Here is an 18,214-nt window from a genome sequence, read left to right as displayed (position 1 = left end):
AGCTCTCCAACAAATGTGGATCCGTGGATACACATTGGTGATTTTCGAAGGAGATAGTGAAGTACTTGTCAAGATCATCAACAGTATATTTACTCGATGTGAGATTGAAAGCATGGTATCCGATGTACATTTTTGTAAGCAGAAATTTCTCTCTCAATCAATTTGCTATGTTAATAGATCTTGTAACATGGTAGCAGATTTCCTGTCCAGATTATCAATGTCTGAATCATTTTTTTCTGCGTCTGTAAACCCACCATCAAATCTATTACTGAACGATTTGAAATAAATAAATTTTATTTTGAGGGAAAAAAAAAGTATACACGTTCATTTAAATTATTTGACCTTGACAGATCCTAAAACATTCATTTCCCACATCACACATTTAATAGCATCACTGCCACAACCACTTAAGCCAAGTGGCATAACTACGGCCTCTCAATTCAATTTCGTAGCTCTTATCTGAGAGAGGTCGATCTATATATAGGGCTAACTACCAAATTGGTTTGATAACTCATGTTTCTCATGGAATGGTACAAGTTCACAAGTCTTCCAGTTCCTAATAGTACTATAGTAGTAAACCAAAAGAAGAAAACATTAACTTAAAAACCTTTATACATTGACATTTTTGACTATCTAAATCAAGTATGAAAAAAAAACAAAAAAGAAAGTGATATTAAATTTTAGTATTTATTTCCAACAACTCTCCCAAATAATAACTTAATAAGTTGTTGTAAGGTCAATTTTTTACTTAAATTTTGCAATAAGTTGGTTCTTAAAAACCAATGTGGAGTCAGCAAAGTTAATGAGGGATTCGTTCATGTAACCATCAAAATAACTGTTAGTACAATTAGTGGCCTTATAAAATCTTTTTTTTTTTTGCTCTGTATGGATCACACATATAGGAATGGAGATCGCAAATATATTTGTCAACCCTACATAAATATTAATGACAATAAGCATATGATCACCACCATAGATTAAGACACCTGCTAATGTATACCGCATAAGGAACCGTCTAGATACAGAAGGGAAACAGATACATCCTTCGTTTCAGAAAGAATACATAGCTGATACCGATTACAAAACCATGTTTTTCTACCGTGGTATATCTCATTGTTCTCAGTTTGAGGTTTGTAGTTAGTGGAACTTGAATCCAAAGGTAAAAGATGGATAATATGTTTCATTTCTTTCTTAAGTATGGTTTTGATTGGCAACTAATTAGCATAAAGGCATTTGAAAACAGGATTCTAGAAACATTAGATGTTATGTACTTCTCCACAAGTGATGATGCTATAGGGAAAGAACAAAGAAATGAAACATTATTTTCTCAAGTGTATCCTTCAGGACCCATCACTCTCCTCATTTTTCCAGGAGGTGACAGAACGGCCGGGCTGCTTCCATGTTGGTTTTGCTCAGAGGCTTTTGGTTCGAGGGCGTCTCCTTTTGAAGCTGGAATCTGAAGCTTCCCTGGCTCAGTTGGTGATGGAGAAGACGAGAAGTACCTGATGAAAAACCAAATGATAATCAGGGCGATGAAACAAGTTTTTCTTTCTTTCTCTTGTGAGTTTCTTTTGAAAGACTTAACCTGTGATCCAAAGCTTGTTGTATGGTGATCCTTTGTCGTGGATCGTAGATGAACATTTTTGCTAGAAGATCCAAAGCATCATCGCTTGCCATTGGGAAAATGGTACGTAATGGTGGAGCGGGTGTATAGGAGAACTCCATGTAGTCTGGGAGATAGATCATATCAGACCATTGGGAAGGTACTGGAGTTCCAAAAGCTTGAAAGATCTTTCCGAGTTGATCAATCTCAGTAGAACCCTGAAGAAAGTAAAGCATTACGTAAATAAATCTTGACAACTGCTGATATAAAGACAATCCTGAAGTATAGAAACATGTTTTGAGAAACAGAGATCTTTTTAAAACAAATAGTATTAGACATTACCGGTAAAAATGGTCTACGAAGTAATAGCTCAGCAAAGATACAGCCTGCAGCCCAAACATCAACTCCAGCTCCATACTGTCGACTCCCAAATAGTAACTCAGGCGCTCTGTACCATGTAGCAAATACCTGTGTGGATAAGCATATTCAGCTCTGAATCAAACTTTAGTACTCTTCCACAAGCAAATTCTAACCAAAAGTGATACTTTAGATCTGATTCTGAATCAAACTTTAGGACTCTTCCACAAGCATTTCTAACCAGAAAAAACACCTACACAACCAATCATTTTCTCTATCCTCCAGAGTAAATAATGTCGATAAGTCTGTACGCAACAACTTGGTATTCAGTGACTTTAAATAACCAATCTTTTATCTTACCAAAACCAGGAAACATAGGTATGCAAAGAATCAGAATTAAAAACATAAGATGTGTTCTCAAAGCACTGTACAAATTTTTCGTTTCCTGCTAACGAGATTTCTACACAACCAATCAATTTCAGAATCATCAGCAACAAATTGGTATCTAGCAACTTCTAACCATCAATCTTTCACAAACCGAAAACACAAGGATGCAAACATTAAAAGCAAAAACACATGGTGTCTTCTCAACAACTCTCTATCTACTCTCAATTTGTTCCCAAGAAACAAATCCAATAGAATCATCAAGAACCAGACTAACCTAGCTGCCAATTTAAGCAAAAATATCATCAAATTACCTGATGAGTAAACCTCCGATCCGGACTCCCAAACAACCTAGCCAAACCAAAATCAGCCAACTTCAACAAACCATTCTCTCCAACCAGCAAATTATTAGGCTTCATATCCCTAACAAAACACAAACAAACCACCACATCATCAAAACCAAACCTTTAAAAAAAATGAAACCAAACATACAAAAAAATAAAATAAAAACACTCTTCCTTTACTAAACCTGTGAAGAACCCATTTCTTATGACAATAAGCTAAACCCTTCAAAGTCATCAACATATAAGACTTGATATCACCAGGAGATAAGAAGATGTTACGGTCACGAATCACCGCTTCTAAATCCGTTTGCATATATTCAAAAACAAGATGCAAGCTTCCATTGTGAGGGAAAGCATCAATGAGCTGAACGATGTGTGGATGATTCAGCTCTTTTAATAGCTTAACCTCTCTCAAAGCTGTGAAATTTACTCCTTCCTTTTGGTTCCCTAACCTAATCTTCTTCACTGCTACAGTTTTCCCAGTCTATTAAAACAACCAAACAAATAAAAATCGAAGCTTTAAAGTTTGAATCTATTGGTTGAAATTGAAATCGGGGAGAAGGGTTTAGGGTGCTTACCTTTGTGTCTGTGGCTTTGTAAACGACACCGTATGTTCCTTCTCCGAGTACTTGCCGGCGAAGGTACCGATCTACTGGTTGGTTTTCGCCGGATTTTGACATTGGGGTTTAGTGTTTTGAACACTACGACGAAGACGAGGGCTAATGAAGCACCTTAAAGAATTAGATTCGTTTGGTCTTAATTTTGCCCTTATATTTCAGTATTTTATGAAGTAAACCTCATATTTCTGAAATTATCAGAAACAACCCTATTGGAGCATGTTAAAAGCTTTCAAGTTTCAAGTCTTTGCCTTTTGTTATGGAACAGAAGTCGATTGGAGCATGTTAGTTTGTTCAGTTCATTTCCGATATAGTATTCGGGTAATATATATCATATATGGGATGGTTCGGAAAATTCTAGTAACTAAACAATCGGATGGTTCAGAAAATTCTATGATCTTTGGAGCATTATCTTGTTTGGAAAATGTAGGCTTTGCTTCGATTAATGCTTTGCCCCAAAAAAACAAAAACATTCAAACATGTCAAGAATCACTTCCCTAGAGCCTCTCTAGAAACAAGTACAACATACTTTCAGATAATGCTTCAAGGTAGAGAAAAAGCAAAATGCAACATCTTTTGAAGAGACGGAGGTGATTGTTCTCATCCAGACTTGGGCTTAAGGAAGAATCACGACTCTTGAGGTTCTGGTATTGGTGGCTGATCAGGCAAAACCAGAGCTTCACCATTGGCATCAGGCTGTTGTTGTTCATTAGAAGGTTCAGGAGGAGGAGCGGCAGTGGCGGCAGCAGTCTGCTCATCTTCTGGATGGAAATTAATAGGGAATTTAGTCACTCTAGGCTTGTCTGAAAGTATGTTCCTCTGGACTTTATCAATCAAAAGCTTAGTTGGAGGCTCTTCCCTGAGTTGCTCATCCTCGTAGTCATTGTTCACGTAATACCCAACTCTCATGAATTCTTGACCCATGTAAGAACATGTCAACAACAGCACAGTGACACCAATGATGTCTTCTTCACGAATCTTTGATGGATCGGGAGGATCCGCCTGTAAAAAAAACACAGTAATAGAGAGGGTTAAACAAAGACTCTGTTGCTAAGGCCACAACTGTAACAAAGGAGTGTGCCAATGTTACCTGCAAAACGAACCGGTAGTTGCCAACATTAACAGGGCCTACAAGCACACTCTCGAGAAGTTGATCATAAGTCTCATCTTCTGCTGAGCCTACATAGATCAGTTTCCATTCCAAATCTGTACCAAAAGCAACGCTGAGGTCTAAGTACTGAACAAACCTAATGTTATCATAGCTTTACACCATACATTACAAACAAACACACAAAAACACTAATCAAAGGCGAGACCTTTGTGCAAATAGATCAATCCCAACTAATAAGACAACAGGACTTGTACAAGTACACCCCTAAAATCCCAAAGTTTCAATCTTTAAATTGACATCACAAAATCATAACCAAGCATGAATCTGATACAGCAATAAGGGCAAATCACAATCAGTAAGAAGAATACTAAAACCTAATTTTACAAAACCAAGCAAATCATCAAAAAAGATTTCAAATTTCTGGGAAGAAAAGGAGAATTTTTTTACCGTCTTTGAGAGAGTTCAAACACTCGTAAGAGATCTCGAACTGAAAAGGGCTAACGAAAGGAGCAGGATTATCCAATACGGCGACGTTGGTGATGTTGATAGCACTCATTATATGTTGTTATCGAACCCTAAAACTTCATTCAAACTCGGGAGAGAGAGAACCCAAATAACGAAATTGAGAACAAAGTTCCGGTTTTTAAACGAATTCGAAGCAAGGAAGAGCTAGGGTTTTGGAATTTACGAGGTTTTTTCTTTGTTAAATCGGGTGGTGGTGAGTGAGAGAGACGAAGGAAGCGATTCGAATAGAAGAAGAAGAAGAAGATGAAAGAAAGGTTTCGATTTTGGGGGAAGGGAAGGGGGCTTTCTTATAACCGGTTGCCGTATGAAAGGTGACCGGCTATTACCGGTTCGTTGATTTGGCGGGAGGAGAGTGCTTAAGTCGCGAAATCGAGGAGGGAAATTTGCTAAAAAGTTGAAATTTTAATTAGTGATACAAAACATTATATGACGGAATTGTTGTGATAGTTTTCCTGATTTGTAACCTTACTAGTAGTATATTTTACCATGTTTATATAAAACAATTGTATCTTATATATTTTACAATCAATGCTGTTACAAATTCTTTGAATATCCTAATTCTTTTTAATTTGTTCAATGATGGATCATTTAGTGTATATATTCTTTTTTTTTTTTTTAATTTGAATATCCTATATATAAGAATAAGGTACATATATATGAACTTTCATCATAATCTCATCTTACCTAATCAAAGGTTTTCGAAATTAGAGATTAAAACGGTTTCAAATTTGAAAATTGAGGATTAAAAAATGACATTTTTGAAATTAGAGATTAAAACAAAAGACATGTTCAAACTAGATGGAAACTCTAACGAATAAATTACCACCGTAAACGATTTTCATCTATTTAGTTAACGACATGCCTCAAATGGTCAAGTTAATAAAAAAATCTATCATTTTGTTCATGAAAAGCAACAAAAAGTTTTTTTTTTTTTTTTTTTTGACAAAATAACAAAAGCAACAAAATGTTATTATATAAATTTACATTTTCAAAATAGAGGATTAAACCGTCTCAAAATTTAAAATTTCTGTTGTTTTTGACATTTTTCTCGATTTTAATTCCTTAATGTTGTTACCTATAGGACCGTTTGTGTGTTAAAATCGAGAAAAAGTGATGCAGATACCTAATATATACATATTGGCTAAAACATTTACATCGTTTACGGGTAATTTACAAATCGAATTAAAAACCACATAAAATATCGGCAACTAATTTAAACACCCTTGCCATGAGATTGCTAGCCCAAACGCCTAAACGATCCAAAAGCATATAGGAGCATGTTACTATTGAGAGATGATGTTCATTTTTCTGGTTTGAGCATAAAACATCTCGGCGATATCTGTAGCCGTGCTGCATTCGTCGGGATTTCTATCTGTCACTTAACGAATAAATCTCGGAAACCTAACAGAGATGCCTCGGGATGGATGGACTAGACCTAAAGCGGCACTGTGAACAGGCGAGACCGTGAAATCTGCACCTCTGATTTCCCAAACAACCTCTGCGGAAAACCACATGTCAGGTGTCTCCCCTGTTCTGTAGTAAGGCGGCTTTTTCGCAAGGATCTTTTCCCCGGAGTAGAATTCTTTCATCTACAAGATAAGCATCATATTGACGATCCTCGATACTAGAATGTAGAATCAGGCTTGATATTGTTCTCAACAAAACATAGACCAAAACTGAACCTGATTTGTACCAAAATGTATGTACAACCGGATCTGTTTCATCATTTTATAACAAAGGTAAAAAGAACCCAAAAACCAAACCCCAGTCGCATCCGACCATAGTAAATTACAAATGGGTTCTACTGGTTTCAGCTATAAAGCTAACAAAACCGAAAATGAAAACTACCAAACGATAAACCAGATGTCCACCATTAGTCAAAACGTTCGAATTCATAATCATAAAAGGTTTGATTAATGGAGAAGTGCGAAAGTGTAGCTGAGCTTTTCATTACCTCGATGTAAAAGGCATCAGAAATACCAGACATGACACAACAGACACTTTGGAATTCCTCAGTCTCAGGGTTGAAGCAGGCCATAAGGAATGGACTATACCTACACACAATAACAGGAAAAATCAGAATTCATCAAGATGCATTTGAGAAATTACCAGTAGTATACTTATGATTACAATTGAACTTAAAAGCTACAAAGCCAATTCAAACATTTTTCTTTCGGTAAAATAGAAAGTTGGGAAATATATTTTTTACTACCATCCTGCTTTTCTCCCGTTGCCATGCCAAGCACCTATAGGAACTAAATCCAATGTGTCGCCCAATCCATCTACATAATCTCGCTTAACCTGAACCAGAAAAGAAATAGCACCATTTAATCCATTTCCAACACATTATCTTTAGTAAGATAATTTACAGTAAAGAGACCTTGAGCCATGAATCAGAGCGCTTTGTAGGGCAGTATCCAGCATCAACATCTAAATACTTGACCATGATTCCTTCACAAGATGAATGAAATGCTTCTTCGAGAAAAGCATTTATCCTACTCAAAGTGTCTTGATTATTCAAAGACGCTTCTTCTGCTCCCACCTATCAAACAATGATCGAGTGAACATACCAAAACACTTACATAAGAAGGCTTTACAATGTTCTGGCCTATACATTTTAGGTGAGAAGCTACTGTAGCACTTACAGTTATTTCCTTAGCATATTCAAGATAACCTAGTCTAGTCTCAGGGAAAACCTCCTTTAGACCTGAAAGTTTGAGCATAACCAAGTAAGATAAGAGTGTGCACATATGAAACTGGTAGAAAAAATGAATGCATCATGTTAAGGGAAAAAAAGAGAATGATGGGAATTACGCCTTCGTCTCTCACGGAGGGGAAGAGCCAACAGCCTGCATTTATCAACATATAGGTTATTAGTATAAATGCAAATAAAAATAAAATAGTGAGTAAGAGACTCATACTGTTCTCCATTGACGAACATAATATCAAACACGAAGACGCAGACTTCAACCTGCAGAAAGCCATTAGAAGAACATATTGAAAAACTAGAAAAATGACAATGGACTAGGAATTTTGTATTCAATGGAGACAGTAGAACGAAAAGGAAAAATTTCTTTAGGAAATTACCAAACGTACTGAAAAAATAAACAATTAAAAAAAACTCCTATTTGCCTGGCTTTGTTGAGAACTTGATTAGTAGAGACTGAAATGCAAAACGATGTGAACTTCCATACTAACATTCAATTGGAAATGGAGTGTAACATCCTAAACATAAAAAACTTGTCCCCATATCCAAGCAATTAGAGAAACATGAGATAAAACAGGTGACAGGTTTGTACCCGTCACTACAACAAAGGACAAGGGGGCAATAACGTAATTAATAAAGCCAATGAGAAAACTGCTGACATTTTTGACATTAATGCTGATAATCATATTCATATAGTTGTTATAAGGTTGTATGATATTGTGTTCAATACCTTAATACATTATGTAGTTATCAAAGCATCTTTGCTCCCTCTCTCTCTTGTTGATAACTCTTGGAATGACATGAGTTTGTTTCCATTCAATCTATCAGTGGCAACCACCTAGAACCATAAAAATCCAGTATACCATGTTTGAACAAGAGAATTGATGATAAACAAGTACTGGTTGATTTTGAAAACCAGCAACAGGTCCCTTGCCTCGTTTTCTTGTGCCTAGATGGGTTTAGATAGATAAAGAGGTATATAGTGAATTATAAGAAAATTCTCCTACCTCAGCGTCCAACATGAATGTCTCAGCGACATGGCAAGAAAACCGTTTTATGACATCAACCAGATCCGGAAATCTGGATGTTGTTTCGTCGCCATTCCGAGGAAAGATAAGCACAGTACCATCAAGTAACTTATGGATCTGTGCGCGCTGGCCATCATATCTGAAAGTCATATGTAGACATAATAACAAGGTGATTCAGAAAACACAGAAGATTAGTGGAGATCAATCAAGTGCAAAGACCATGGAAATAATATCAACCTCTACTGTAACATTTAATGGTATCTAACAGAATGCAAAGAAGATTCAAGGGTTGTGAGTCGAAAGAAAGAAACAGACATTCTGTTTATAATCAGAAATTTATCAGTTTTTAGTAGTTTAAGAGAAGTTCTTGAGACAAACTTACTTGTATTCACAAGTAAAAGCCTTGTCTTGGAAGAGGTTAAAAAAATCTTGAACCCCCTTAGCAATTCTGCAATGAAAAACAGTAATATAGGCATGAGATCAGCAGTTCTAATCATTGTCTTGCAAACAAAGATGTCAGGTGGATCTCCACAATTACTTTGCAAGCATGGGTTTTATAGGTATCCCTGGGACCATTGACAAAGTTGACGTTGAAAACTGAACGTCTTTTTCCATGAGAGAAGGAACAACCACGTCCTGTTTGGAAACAAATAACGAATAATGTGTTGATATTGATGTATCTACTTGAAAACATTACTATACTGAGTAGGACAAAGAACAAACAGTTTGAAGTAAACAGCTGGAACTCAATTTTTTCCAGAAAACAAATTTTAAGGAAAAAAACAGATTCTTGTATTTTCACTAATTCTTGATCAATTCACTATTTCACCCTAACGTTATTAGTCGTAAAAACAAAATTTAATGCAAACAAATAAATAAGTAAAATACTAAAATGAAATTTTGCATGAAATGACAAAGCAAAAAGAAGCAGGGAAGGTAAAGATTGATATTTAAAGCTCACCAGAGAAGGAAGCATGTTGTAAGCCTCAACTACTACAACAGAAACACCCTGAAATTTTGAAGTTTCTTCTTAACAACATAAACTTGGACATAAACTTTTGAAAACATACTTGACCTTGATAAGTGAGAAGAGAAGACTCTGTCTGAACTAAGAAAGGAAACAAAATCAAACCTCAAATTTCTCTCTGAAACAGCTTTCGGATGGTTCTTTGTTATGGCAATTCCAGAACGAATTCATAACGATTGCTTGCCCGAGTGCAGGCAAAACAGTTCTCAACATAGCGCCAATCCTTAAATTACGGGCCTGAACAGGGACATCGCTGCTTGTAACACGGAAGTTATGAACAATACTATGAAAAAGTTATCTTCAAGAAACTCTTACCAATGTTCTAACAAGAAATTTGATCTCATTTTCTCTACAAGAGCGCATTAGCTTCATGATGAGATTTTTCTTTTGCCTAGTACTTCCAGTACCTGTTTGCACACTGAGGAAAACTGTTAGGATCTTTCTAGAATAACTTGATGTAAAACAATTTCCGGCTAGAAAACAAAGATCATTATAATGATCCACTAACAATGAATCTGCCCTTAGTTGGACGAAAGCTTAATTGAATTACCAGACAGAAATCACATACTGTTTTGCTCACGAGTGTCAAAATCAACACACAAGGCCATCTAAATCTGTCCCACTCACTTTCAAGAACCTGAATAGTTATCTGGAGACCACATAAAATCATTTAATTTATTCCAGCAAATCCTCATTGTCTTAGGCATCGATAGTACTTATACCTATATATGCATGAAATAGATGTAAAAAGAAAGGAAGCCACCAACAAGACCAATATAAAATTTAGAAAATAGAAATGCTGTTAATGTATAAAGTTCTTTAACACAGATATTCGTTATAGCCATTTTAACAGACAGATGAACAAGCAAACCCGAATATTTTCATCTTCGAAGAGACAAAGTGTCATCAGTTTAATAGCTGTACGAATCACCAGTTAGGCTCTTTACCTTATCTTTAGTAGAGTTGAAAACACATCTCTAACTAAAAGTGGAGGTGGAGGAACCAAAAGCTTTTGTTTGTCGACATAGCTGAGCAACATCTCCTGAGAATTTTGATATTTAAAGCTTATTTCAGCAGGGGGAAAGTAAAGAAAAACAACCAAAAATTAACTCGGATGGCATAGAATTGTCTTTAACAAGATCCCCCAGTCTATTATACATATCTCTCATAGTAGATCGACTTATTCCACATGCTTCTTCCAATGCAGAAGAGATTAGGCTTCCACCAATGTTAAGCTCCTGCACAATTAATACATGATCAGTAATTTTTTTTTCATGTTATTCAAATAAAACGAGAAGGAAAAAACGATAAAACTTAAACTGACAATATTCTCATGGTCAGCGGCAATCTTATTTGTGCAAAGATAAACAGCGGGCAGAACATCTTCCCGAGAGAGAGCCAACAAACTGATAGATGCGAATTATACAGAAATATAAGTTCGAGTCATCATTGCTGCAGCTTAATTAACAGAGTGAACCGGAAACAAAGAGAGTTGGAAACCTTCTAAACATGTTACAAAGCATAGACATAGCTTTGATTTTGCCCTTTTCACCTTCAACGGAAGCAAATGTTCGAACAAGGTGTATATATGGAGCTGGTTGTCCCTCCCTCCAACAAGTTGCATTATACCAAACACAAAAATTCAACTTGGCTGAAAATTTCTACAACGCTGCAAACAAACTCTCTCAAATTTAAGAGAAAAAATGATATGGTATAAGATTTAAAAGACTGTGCATATAAATACACCAACCGTGCTCTTTATGTTTATACTTTTCAGGAGGTAGAGATATATAATTTTTGTCCACAATTTCTTCAGCTGATGGCTGCACAGATATGTTGACTTCATATCCTGATTTTTCTGATGCCTTTTTTTCCTCCTGAGAGGAGCATGCTTGTAGACATTCTGAAATCTGATTTGTTTTGCTAGAGAATCCTCCCTCACCTGCATGTTCGTCAAGTATTTCACTGGGATTGCTGTAATAGATGTTCAATGCCCTATTTATATCTCCTTTAGCCTTGTCAATGATGGAGGCAGCATAATCTCTCAAAGATTCAGAACCATTAATAACATCAATAAATTGATTTGTCACTTCTTTGTATGCTTCTGTAGCATCATTGTGAACTATATTTTTATATATATTGCATTCTTCAGTCTCTGAACCAACACCAACAGAATTAGATCCACTATCCGAGACCTTATTGAAGAATTTTAAAAATGGTTGGCTGCCTCGGACCAACTGGTCTCGATTTTGGATCTTTCTTGGCCTTCTTGTTTGACTTACTGCTCGAGCTTTTGCTTCTTTTCCCAGGAGAAATGGCATCCTTTGTTAAATTTATATCTCTTGGTAAGTCAAAACCTTTTCGAATTGCTTGAACATCTGGACAAGTGCTCTTCACAGGATTTGGTTGCAAGTCGGTTACATCGTCATTAAACAAAACAACCTGATTTTCGAAGGAAGGCGTGGGAAGAGAGGATTGCTTGTAAAGCTCTGCTTCACATTCATAAAAGTTACTTACGATTTCCACAGGATCACCAACATGCTTTTTAATCATATCTAACATCTGCTCTTCAGTAACCCAAGCAGGCAAAGAATCACGTACTTCTACCAACAATCTTTCAGTCACAGAACTAGGAGCTGTATCATGTAATAAGGGTTCTGTAGATGATGAAACATTATCTCCACCGTCTTCACTTGCTTTTATATCTTCCCCTTCGTAAACATCTATATCATTTTTCTCATTCTTCTGGTAAGATTGGCGATAGAAACCCAATAAAAAATCCTTCTTGTTTGCCATTTCATCTACCAATCCAGAAAAATGTTTCTGCATTTTATTAACCTCCTTGCTATCTAGCTTCTCGATATTAACTCCAACTGTAGGAATAACTCTTTTAGGTTTCAAGAACTTAATGTACTCTCTAAGTTCATCATAGTTTGAATGCTCACTATACGGTACAAGATGGATCTCCATCGAATCTTTAAACCTAACCGCAAACTTATTCCGCTTCACTTCATAAGTCCACCCTGTGGGCACAAAACCTACAACTTTATCATACCCTTTCTCAACCATAATCTCATCCATCTTCACAAAATTCGGCCTAAAATACGGCCAAGTCTCACCCAAAACATTCCATCCCACAACATGAACATCGCTCTCATTCTCATCCGCTGTAAACATTCCATCCTCTCCACACCCCAAAACCGAAAAAAATCGACATCTTCCTCGCGTCCACAACTATTTTCCTCTTACATCTCCTAGCAATCTCAACCAAAATCTTCTCTTTACCAACAACATAAGTAGCAACAAGAAACAAAACCTTCTTCTTCGAATCCACACACTCCTCACTAATCTTATCTACCACACTAACCACATAACCAACAGATTCCTTTTGAGTCGGGAAAACAAACTTAGGATTGCAATAAGTAGTGTCCAGAAACACACCATCACAACCAACCAAGCCACTAAGAAACGAATCAAATCTCATCTCATCACAGAATCTAAAATCTCCAGTATGAACATACCTCTCAAATCCACCATCCTCCACTGTGACTTTGAACAAGAACTGTACCGCTCCATGACAGTGATTCGCGTCAATCAACACAACTTCAGAGCCATCGATCACAACCGTTTGTTGCATAGGCAAAGCGAAGACGAACTGTGAAGGAACTTGAAGGACTTGTTTAACGAGACGAGCGGTTTTGTGTGAGCAGAAGATAATTCCTCGGGACCAAGAAGACGAGAGGCCGGAGTAATGATCGGAGTGAAAATGCGAGAGGATGAAGGCAAAGGAGGAGTATTGTGGGAAGCGAAAGAGGTTGACGATGAATTTAGTTTTAGGGATTCGTTTTGACTGAGGGATTGAAAGAGATGAGAACGATGGTTTCGGTGGGGGGAATTGGGGAGAGATAGAGGAGATTGCTGATGAGTAGAGATTTGTAGAGTCAAGGTTTAGGGTTTCTGAGTTGCCGGCGATTGTGGTTACGCCGGAATCGGAGACCATGATGAGGAAGATGGAAATTGGCGCCAAAATGCGACGGTTTTAGGATTGGAATTATTAGGGTTTGCCTTTGGAGAAAAGTAGAAAACGAAAGCAGAGTGTCACAGTGTGATTCTTCAAGACTGTTACTAGCAATTTATATTACAAAAAGATATTTACATACTTGCGGCAAAAAAAAAAAAAAAAAAAAATATACATACTAATTTAGGCCGCAAGTATTGTAAAGGGATTTTACAATAGCCAAAATATACTTTAGATTTGGGTTCAGTTTTGATTATTTACATCTTAATCTTAACAAAATACACGAATTCAATCCAAGTTTCAAATATATCCAAATTTAAATCTCTTCAACTATATTAAAAGTGAAGAAAAGGTATGACAAACATGTTTCTTGTTGAAAATGTTTTTTTTGTTTTGCATTTCTTTTTTTTTTGTGTGTTTTTAATATGTAAAAAGAATATTTTGGTATCTAGAGTTCATAAGTATAGAATAAAAAAAATACAAATAAGTCTCTACAAAATAAGTAAAATCTCTCATATCTAAATTTCTTTTTTTTTTACAAAAGAAGTTGTACATAGTAATATATAAATACTGGAGATTTTAGTATTAGTTAAAGAGATTAAAATGGTTACAATGCACCTACTAAATGCTTTAGGTGATGGGTTCAAATCCCAATAATGACTATTTTGCACTCTGTTTATATATGTTCGGATTAATTCGGATATCGGATAATACCCGATCGGGTTCGGGTATCCGATCTTAATAAATTCTAAACCCATTCGGGTATTTTAAAATTTTGGAAATGGGTTTGGGTCGAATTTTCGGATTCGGGTATTTTGCCCACGCCTATACTATTTCTATATATAGATAATTCTCATAAATATTACTAAAATGAGTTTCTTTTTCCAAAAATAATATTATTTGTAGTTTTTTCTTCTTCTAAATATATCACTAAAATGTATATTTTTCAAAATTACCATAAAATTGAGCTAAAATTTTGATATTAAAAACTAATCCCTAAATACTAAACACTAAATCTTATCCCTAAAAACTATATCCTAAATCTAAAATTGTCAACCCAAACCTAAAAAAATTTTTGGAAAGTACAAATTTGTAGTATTTTTGCAAAAAAAAAAAAAAAAGTGATATTTTGAGTAATTTCTCAGTATATATTTGGGATTCCCTTAATTTAATTAAATAATTATAGAATTTTATAAGCTAGTGTATGGAAGACCCACTGTCCCCCAAAGTTACAACATTTTATGTGGCAGATACTTTCTGAGTGTCTGTTAATTTAAGACGACGGGGTATTTCTTGTGACTTGGAGTGTTTTCAGTGTGGGGCTGAGGGGGAAACTATTAATCATGCTCTTTTTGAGTGTCCACCAGCGCGGCAGGCTTGGGCTCTTTCTAATGTTCCGACGGGAAACCTGACGTTTTCCACGGCTTCTGTATATGCAAATATGGATCACTTCTTAGGGGCACAAAATCAAAGCTCACAGGTTTCAGCATTTCCTTGGATTATATGGTATATTTGGAAAGCCCGAAATGCAAAGGTGTTTGAGAATGTGGTCGATCAGCCGGATGAAGTGGCACGATTAGCGGCAAGCAAGGTACATGCCTGGTCAGAGGCTCAAAGTGAGGAGGATGAGATTTACCACGTTAGTCCACGAGCTGTTCCTGGCCGGGGGTGGGGGGTGGGAGGGGGGGGGGCTCAGCTTCCTTCAGTTTTCACAGGTTTCCGTTGTTTTGTTGATGGATCGTGGACGGACACAAATAGGTTTGCTGGTGCATGATGGGTGTGTCGGTTGTCTCAGGGGTCCTCTCCGCTTATGGACGCCTCTAATTTCCGACGTAGTTTATCCCCACTACATGCTGAAATCGAAACTTTTGTTTGGGCTATGCGATGCATGATAGGCCATGATTTCTTAGATGTGGCTTTTTATACAGACGGTTCAGATTTGGTGAAGATGTGTCTTCTACGTCTGACTGGCCAGCCTACTCAGCTTATCTTGATGACATTAAGCTGGACATGACGGAGTTTTCGAGCTTCTCATTGACTTTGATTTCTAGGAAGTATAATGTAATTGCAGATCGTTTGGCACGGCAAGTTCATAAACAACCGCAGAATATTACTTTTGTTAACGATACTCATCCCAATTGGCTTTCCTAAGCTAATCTATTACATTTGTGGTCAAAAAAAAATTATAGAATTTTATAAGCTAATCATAAACAATGACCAAAACATTTATTCATTTGTAGGATTGTGGAGAACACAAAGATGCTAAGATAACATCAACAAAAAGATGAAATGCAACCATGCATGGAGGACACACATATTCACAATATGGATCATTAGTCAGTTCTTGCGAAGTACAATGAGGTATTGCATTCCGGGTTTGGCATTCTCGATGCGAGAAAAGTTTTGGTGTGCCTTGACCTCGACGAGATCAAAGGCTTTTCTCATAGCTTCGGCTCCAAAATGTGCGGATAGAATACCACCTAAGGCAGCCTTAGAGGAGGCTACAAAGATCTTTGGATCTGATGACTCCTCGATGGGCTGATTGATATCCTCGAAAGCCTCAACTGTGAACTTCCCGTTCTCTTCTATGATTTGCCTCAACTCGCCTTCCTCTGCAATGTAGAGTCTGATGTTGAAAGAGTCCACCTTCTCTTGCTCGATGATACCATGATGAGCAAGATCATTTAAAGAAGCTCCAATTAAATCCAGGACTATTCCTCTATAGGTTTCCGACATCTTCATACCGTCTTTAAGACATGATCCTAAAATCAACATCAATCCCCCGGGCACGAGCTCTTCAGCTCGAGCATCTAATATTTTCTTGGTGTCGACCAAGTACTGATCAAGATACGCTTTCTTCACCTTGTTGTTGAAGCCGGTGCAATGGATGTCTCTGTTCCACATGGGAGAGTCGCGGTCCAAGATCCCTTTTGGATTTTTTGAGATGAATTGAAAAGCGTAATTCATGACTCCGATGTGGAGACTCTGCTTAGGAAGAACCCGGTCGAAGAAAGAACCAGGAACGCCGGCGCTATAATACCTCCTGTCCGAGGGAAGTGTCCGGAAGAGAGAGTTGAAATCGTTATTGCTTAAGTCGTTGAAGAGGACTTGGAACTCGATGTTATCCACGGGGTTTTGTCCGGTTTCCTTACGGTATTTGTTTTCCACAGCATCTATTATGGTTTGGACTGCCACAAAAGTGTTAGGTCCACTCGCACAGCCGAAATCGGCTACACTAAACCCATTTGAAATCAAATCAAGACTAAGGCTCGCTAAGATCACTTCGTTTATCTTTTCATTTGCCGCTTCCACCAACGCTCTCTATAGAAACCAAATCAAAGAGAAAACTGTTAATACATCGTAGGATAAATAATCATTTAATATATATATATAGATAAACCTGATATGCGGAATGCTTCTTGTAACTCTCAGCATCTTCTCCTCCCATCATGACCCATTCTGGAGTAGGAGACATTATATTTTCTTTTATTGTTTGATTACTTTGGAATGTGGTGAGAACTGTTATAATCCATGGACGCCTCTAGGCATGTTTATATAATAAATTTCAGTTGGTGAGAAGTGAGAACAGTGATGTTTTTAAGCCTTTTTTTGAAAATTCTTCCTTACACTGAAATAGAATAATCAGGTGGCTTGGACCTTAAACTAGTTTTTTCAACTTGAAGTTAAAATGACGACGAAACGAAGAAAGGGAAATATATGAAAACGTTTAAGATATTTACAAAGTTGGTGGTTTAAAAGGGGGGAATATAGGTTGATGTTTGAATAACATAGGTGTCTATAAAAAAAAAAGAAAACATACAGTAGTTTAGTTCTTTATGGTGTCGACGGCTGTGACTAAATCTTTTTCGACGGCTGTGGTCTCGCCGGTCACATTTGACTAATATCTTTGTTTCGTGTATCACGTCATTTTCTAATAACATAGGTGTCTATATAAAAAAAGAAAACATACAGTAGGTGTCTATGGTGGACTCTTTTTTTTCCTCTTTCGTCTACTTTATTTCTTTACTTATGTCTTTTACATGTATTTACATTATTGTCATTTCTAAACAAAACAAATCTAATCAATATCTTGTCTCATTGATTAAAAATAGTAAAAACTTTTTTATGAATAAAAATAAAAAATTGAATGTTACATTTTTTTTAAAGATGAAAAAAAAGAGAGAGAAGGATAGATGTACGTAATTCAACATTTCTCAAAACTGGGGAGTTTCTAAAGATAAACATTATATAGATATATACTATTAATTTCTTAATTAAGGGTCCATAATATCTTTTATATTTGTCTCACATGGAGAACAACAACTATAATTTTGCTTCTAATTTCAAAGTTGGAGTGTTAAGTAATATTTTTATTCATATATTAATCAAAACATCAACTATATATTAAAAGGGAAGATTTTGAAAAACAAACATTTGATCTTAATCTATTGACATTTTTATGTCACTGGAGAATCTCCAAAATCTAATTGTTT

The 18,214-nt window shown here is 36.3% G+C and overlaps 3 protein-coding genes and 1 pseudogene across 3 annotated transcripts; all 4 read right to left on the bottom strand.

The window, feature by feature from the left end:
* Nucleotides 1–1,201: 1,201 nt before the first annotated feature.
* Nucleotides 1,202–3,633, bottom strand: LOC104701261 (cyclin-dependent kinase D-2). Its single transcript, XM_010416908.3, has 6 exons — nucleotides 3,267–3,633; nucleotides 2,874–3,172; nucleotides 2,659–2,767; nucleotides 1,946–2,071; nucleotides 1,586–1,821; nucleotides 1,202–1,502 (listed from the first exon to the last, which is right to left on the bottom strand). Exons 1-6 carry the CDS (start codon nucleotides 3,366–3,368, stop codon nucleotides 1,328–1,330), a joined length of 1,047 nt encoding a protein of 348 aa, XP_010415210.2. The 5' UTR covers nucleotides 3,369–3,633; the 3' UTR covers nucleotides 1,202–1,327.
* An 85-nt stretch (nucleotides 3,634–3,718) lies between these two features.
* Nucleotides 3,719–5,273, bottom strand: LOC104701260 (putative histone chaperone ASF1A). Its single transcript, XM_010416907.3, has 3 exons — nucleotides 4,864–5,273; nucleotides 4,396–4,511; nucleotides 3,719–4,307 (listed from the first exon to the last, which is right to left on the bottom strand). The coding sequence occupies exons 1-3, from the start codon at nucleotides 4,970–4,972 to the stop codon at nucleotides 3,933–3,935; spliced, it is 600 nt and encodes a 199-aa protein (XP_010415209.2). The 5' UTR covers nucleotides 4,973–5,273; the 3' UTR covers nucleotides 3,719–3,932.
* Nucleotides 5,274–6,224: 951 nt separating this feature from the next.
* On the bottom strand, nucleotides 6,225–13,703 carry LOC104704677 (DNA ligase 6-like; annotated as a pseudogene).
* Nucleotides 13,704–15,928: 2,225 nt separating this feature from the next.
* Nucleotides 15,929–17,490, bottom strand: LOC104701259 (paraxanthine methyltransferase 3). Its single transcript, XM_010416906.3, has 2 exons — nucleotides 17,122–17,490; nucleotides 15,929–17,042 (listed from the first exon to the last, which is right to left on the bottom strand). The coding sequence occupies exons 1-2, from the start codon at nucleotides 17,194–17,196 to the stop codon at nucleotides 16,059–16,061; spliced, it is 1,059 nt and encodes a 352-aa protein (XP_010415208.2). The 5' UTR covers nucleotides 17,197–17,490; the 3' UTR covers nucleotides 15,929–16,058.
* Between the last annotated feature and the right edge of the window lie 724 nt (nucleotides 17,491–18,214).

This window comes from Camelina sativa, chromosome 7, assembly GCF_030686135.1.
Source record: "Camelina sativa cultivar CO46 ecotype springtype chromosome 7, ASM3068613v1".
NCBI classification, from domain to species: Eukaryota; Viridiplantae; Streptophyta; class Magnoliopsida; order Brassicales; family Brassicaceae; genus Camelina; species Camelina sativa.
The sequence above is the reverse complement of the archived record's forward strand: the minus strand, read 5'-3'. Positions and strand labels throughout refer to the sequence as shown.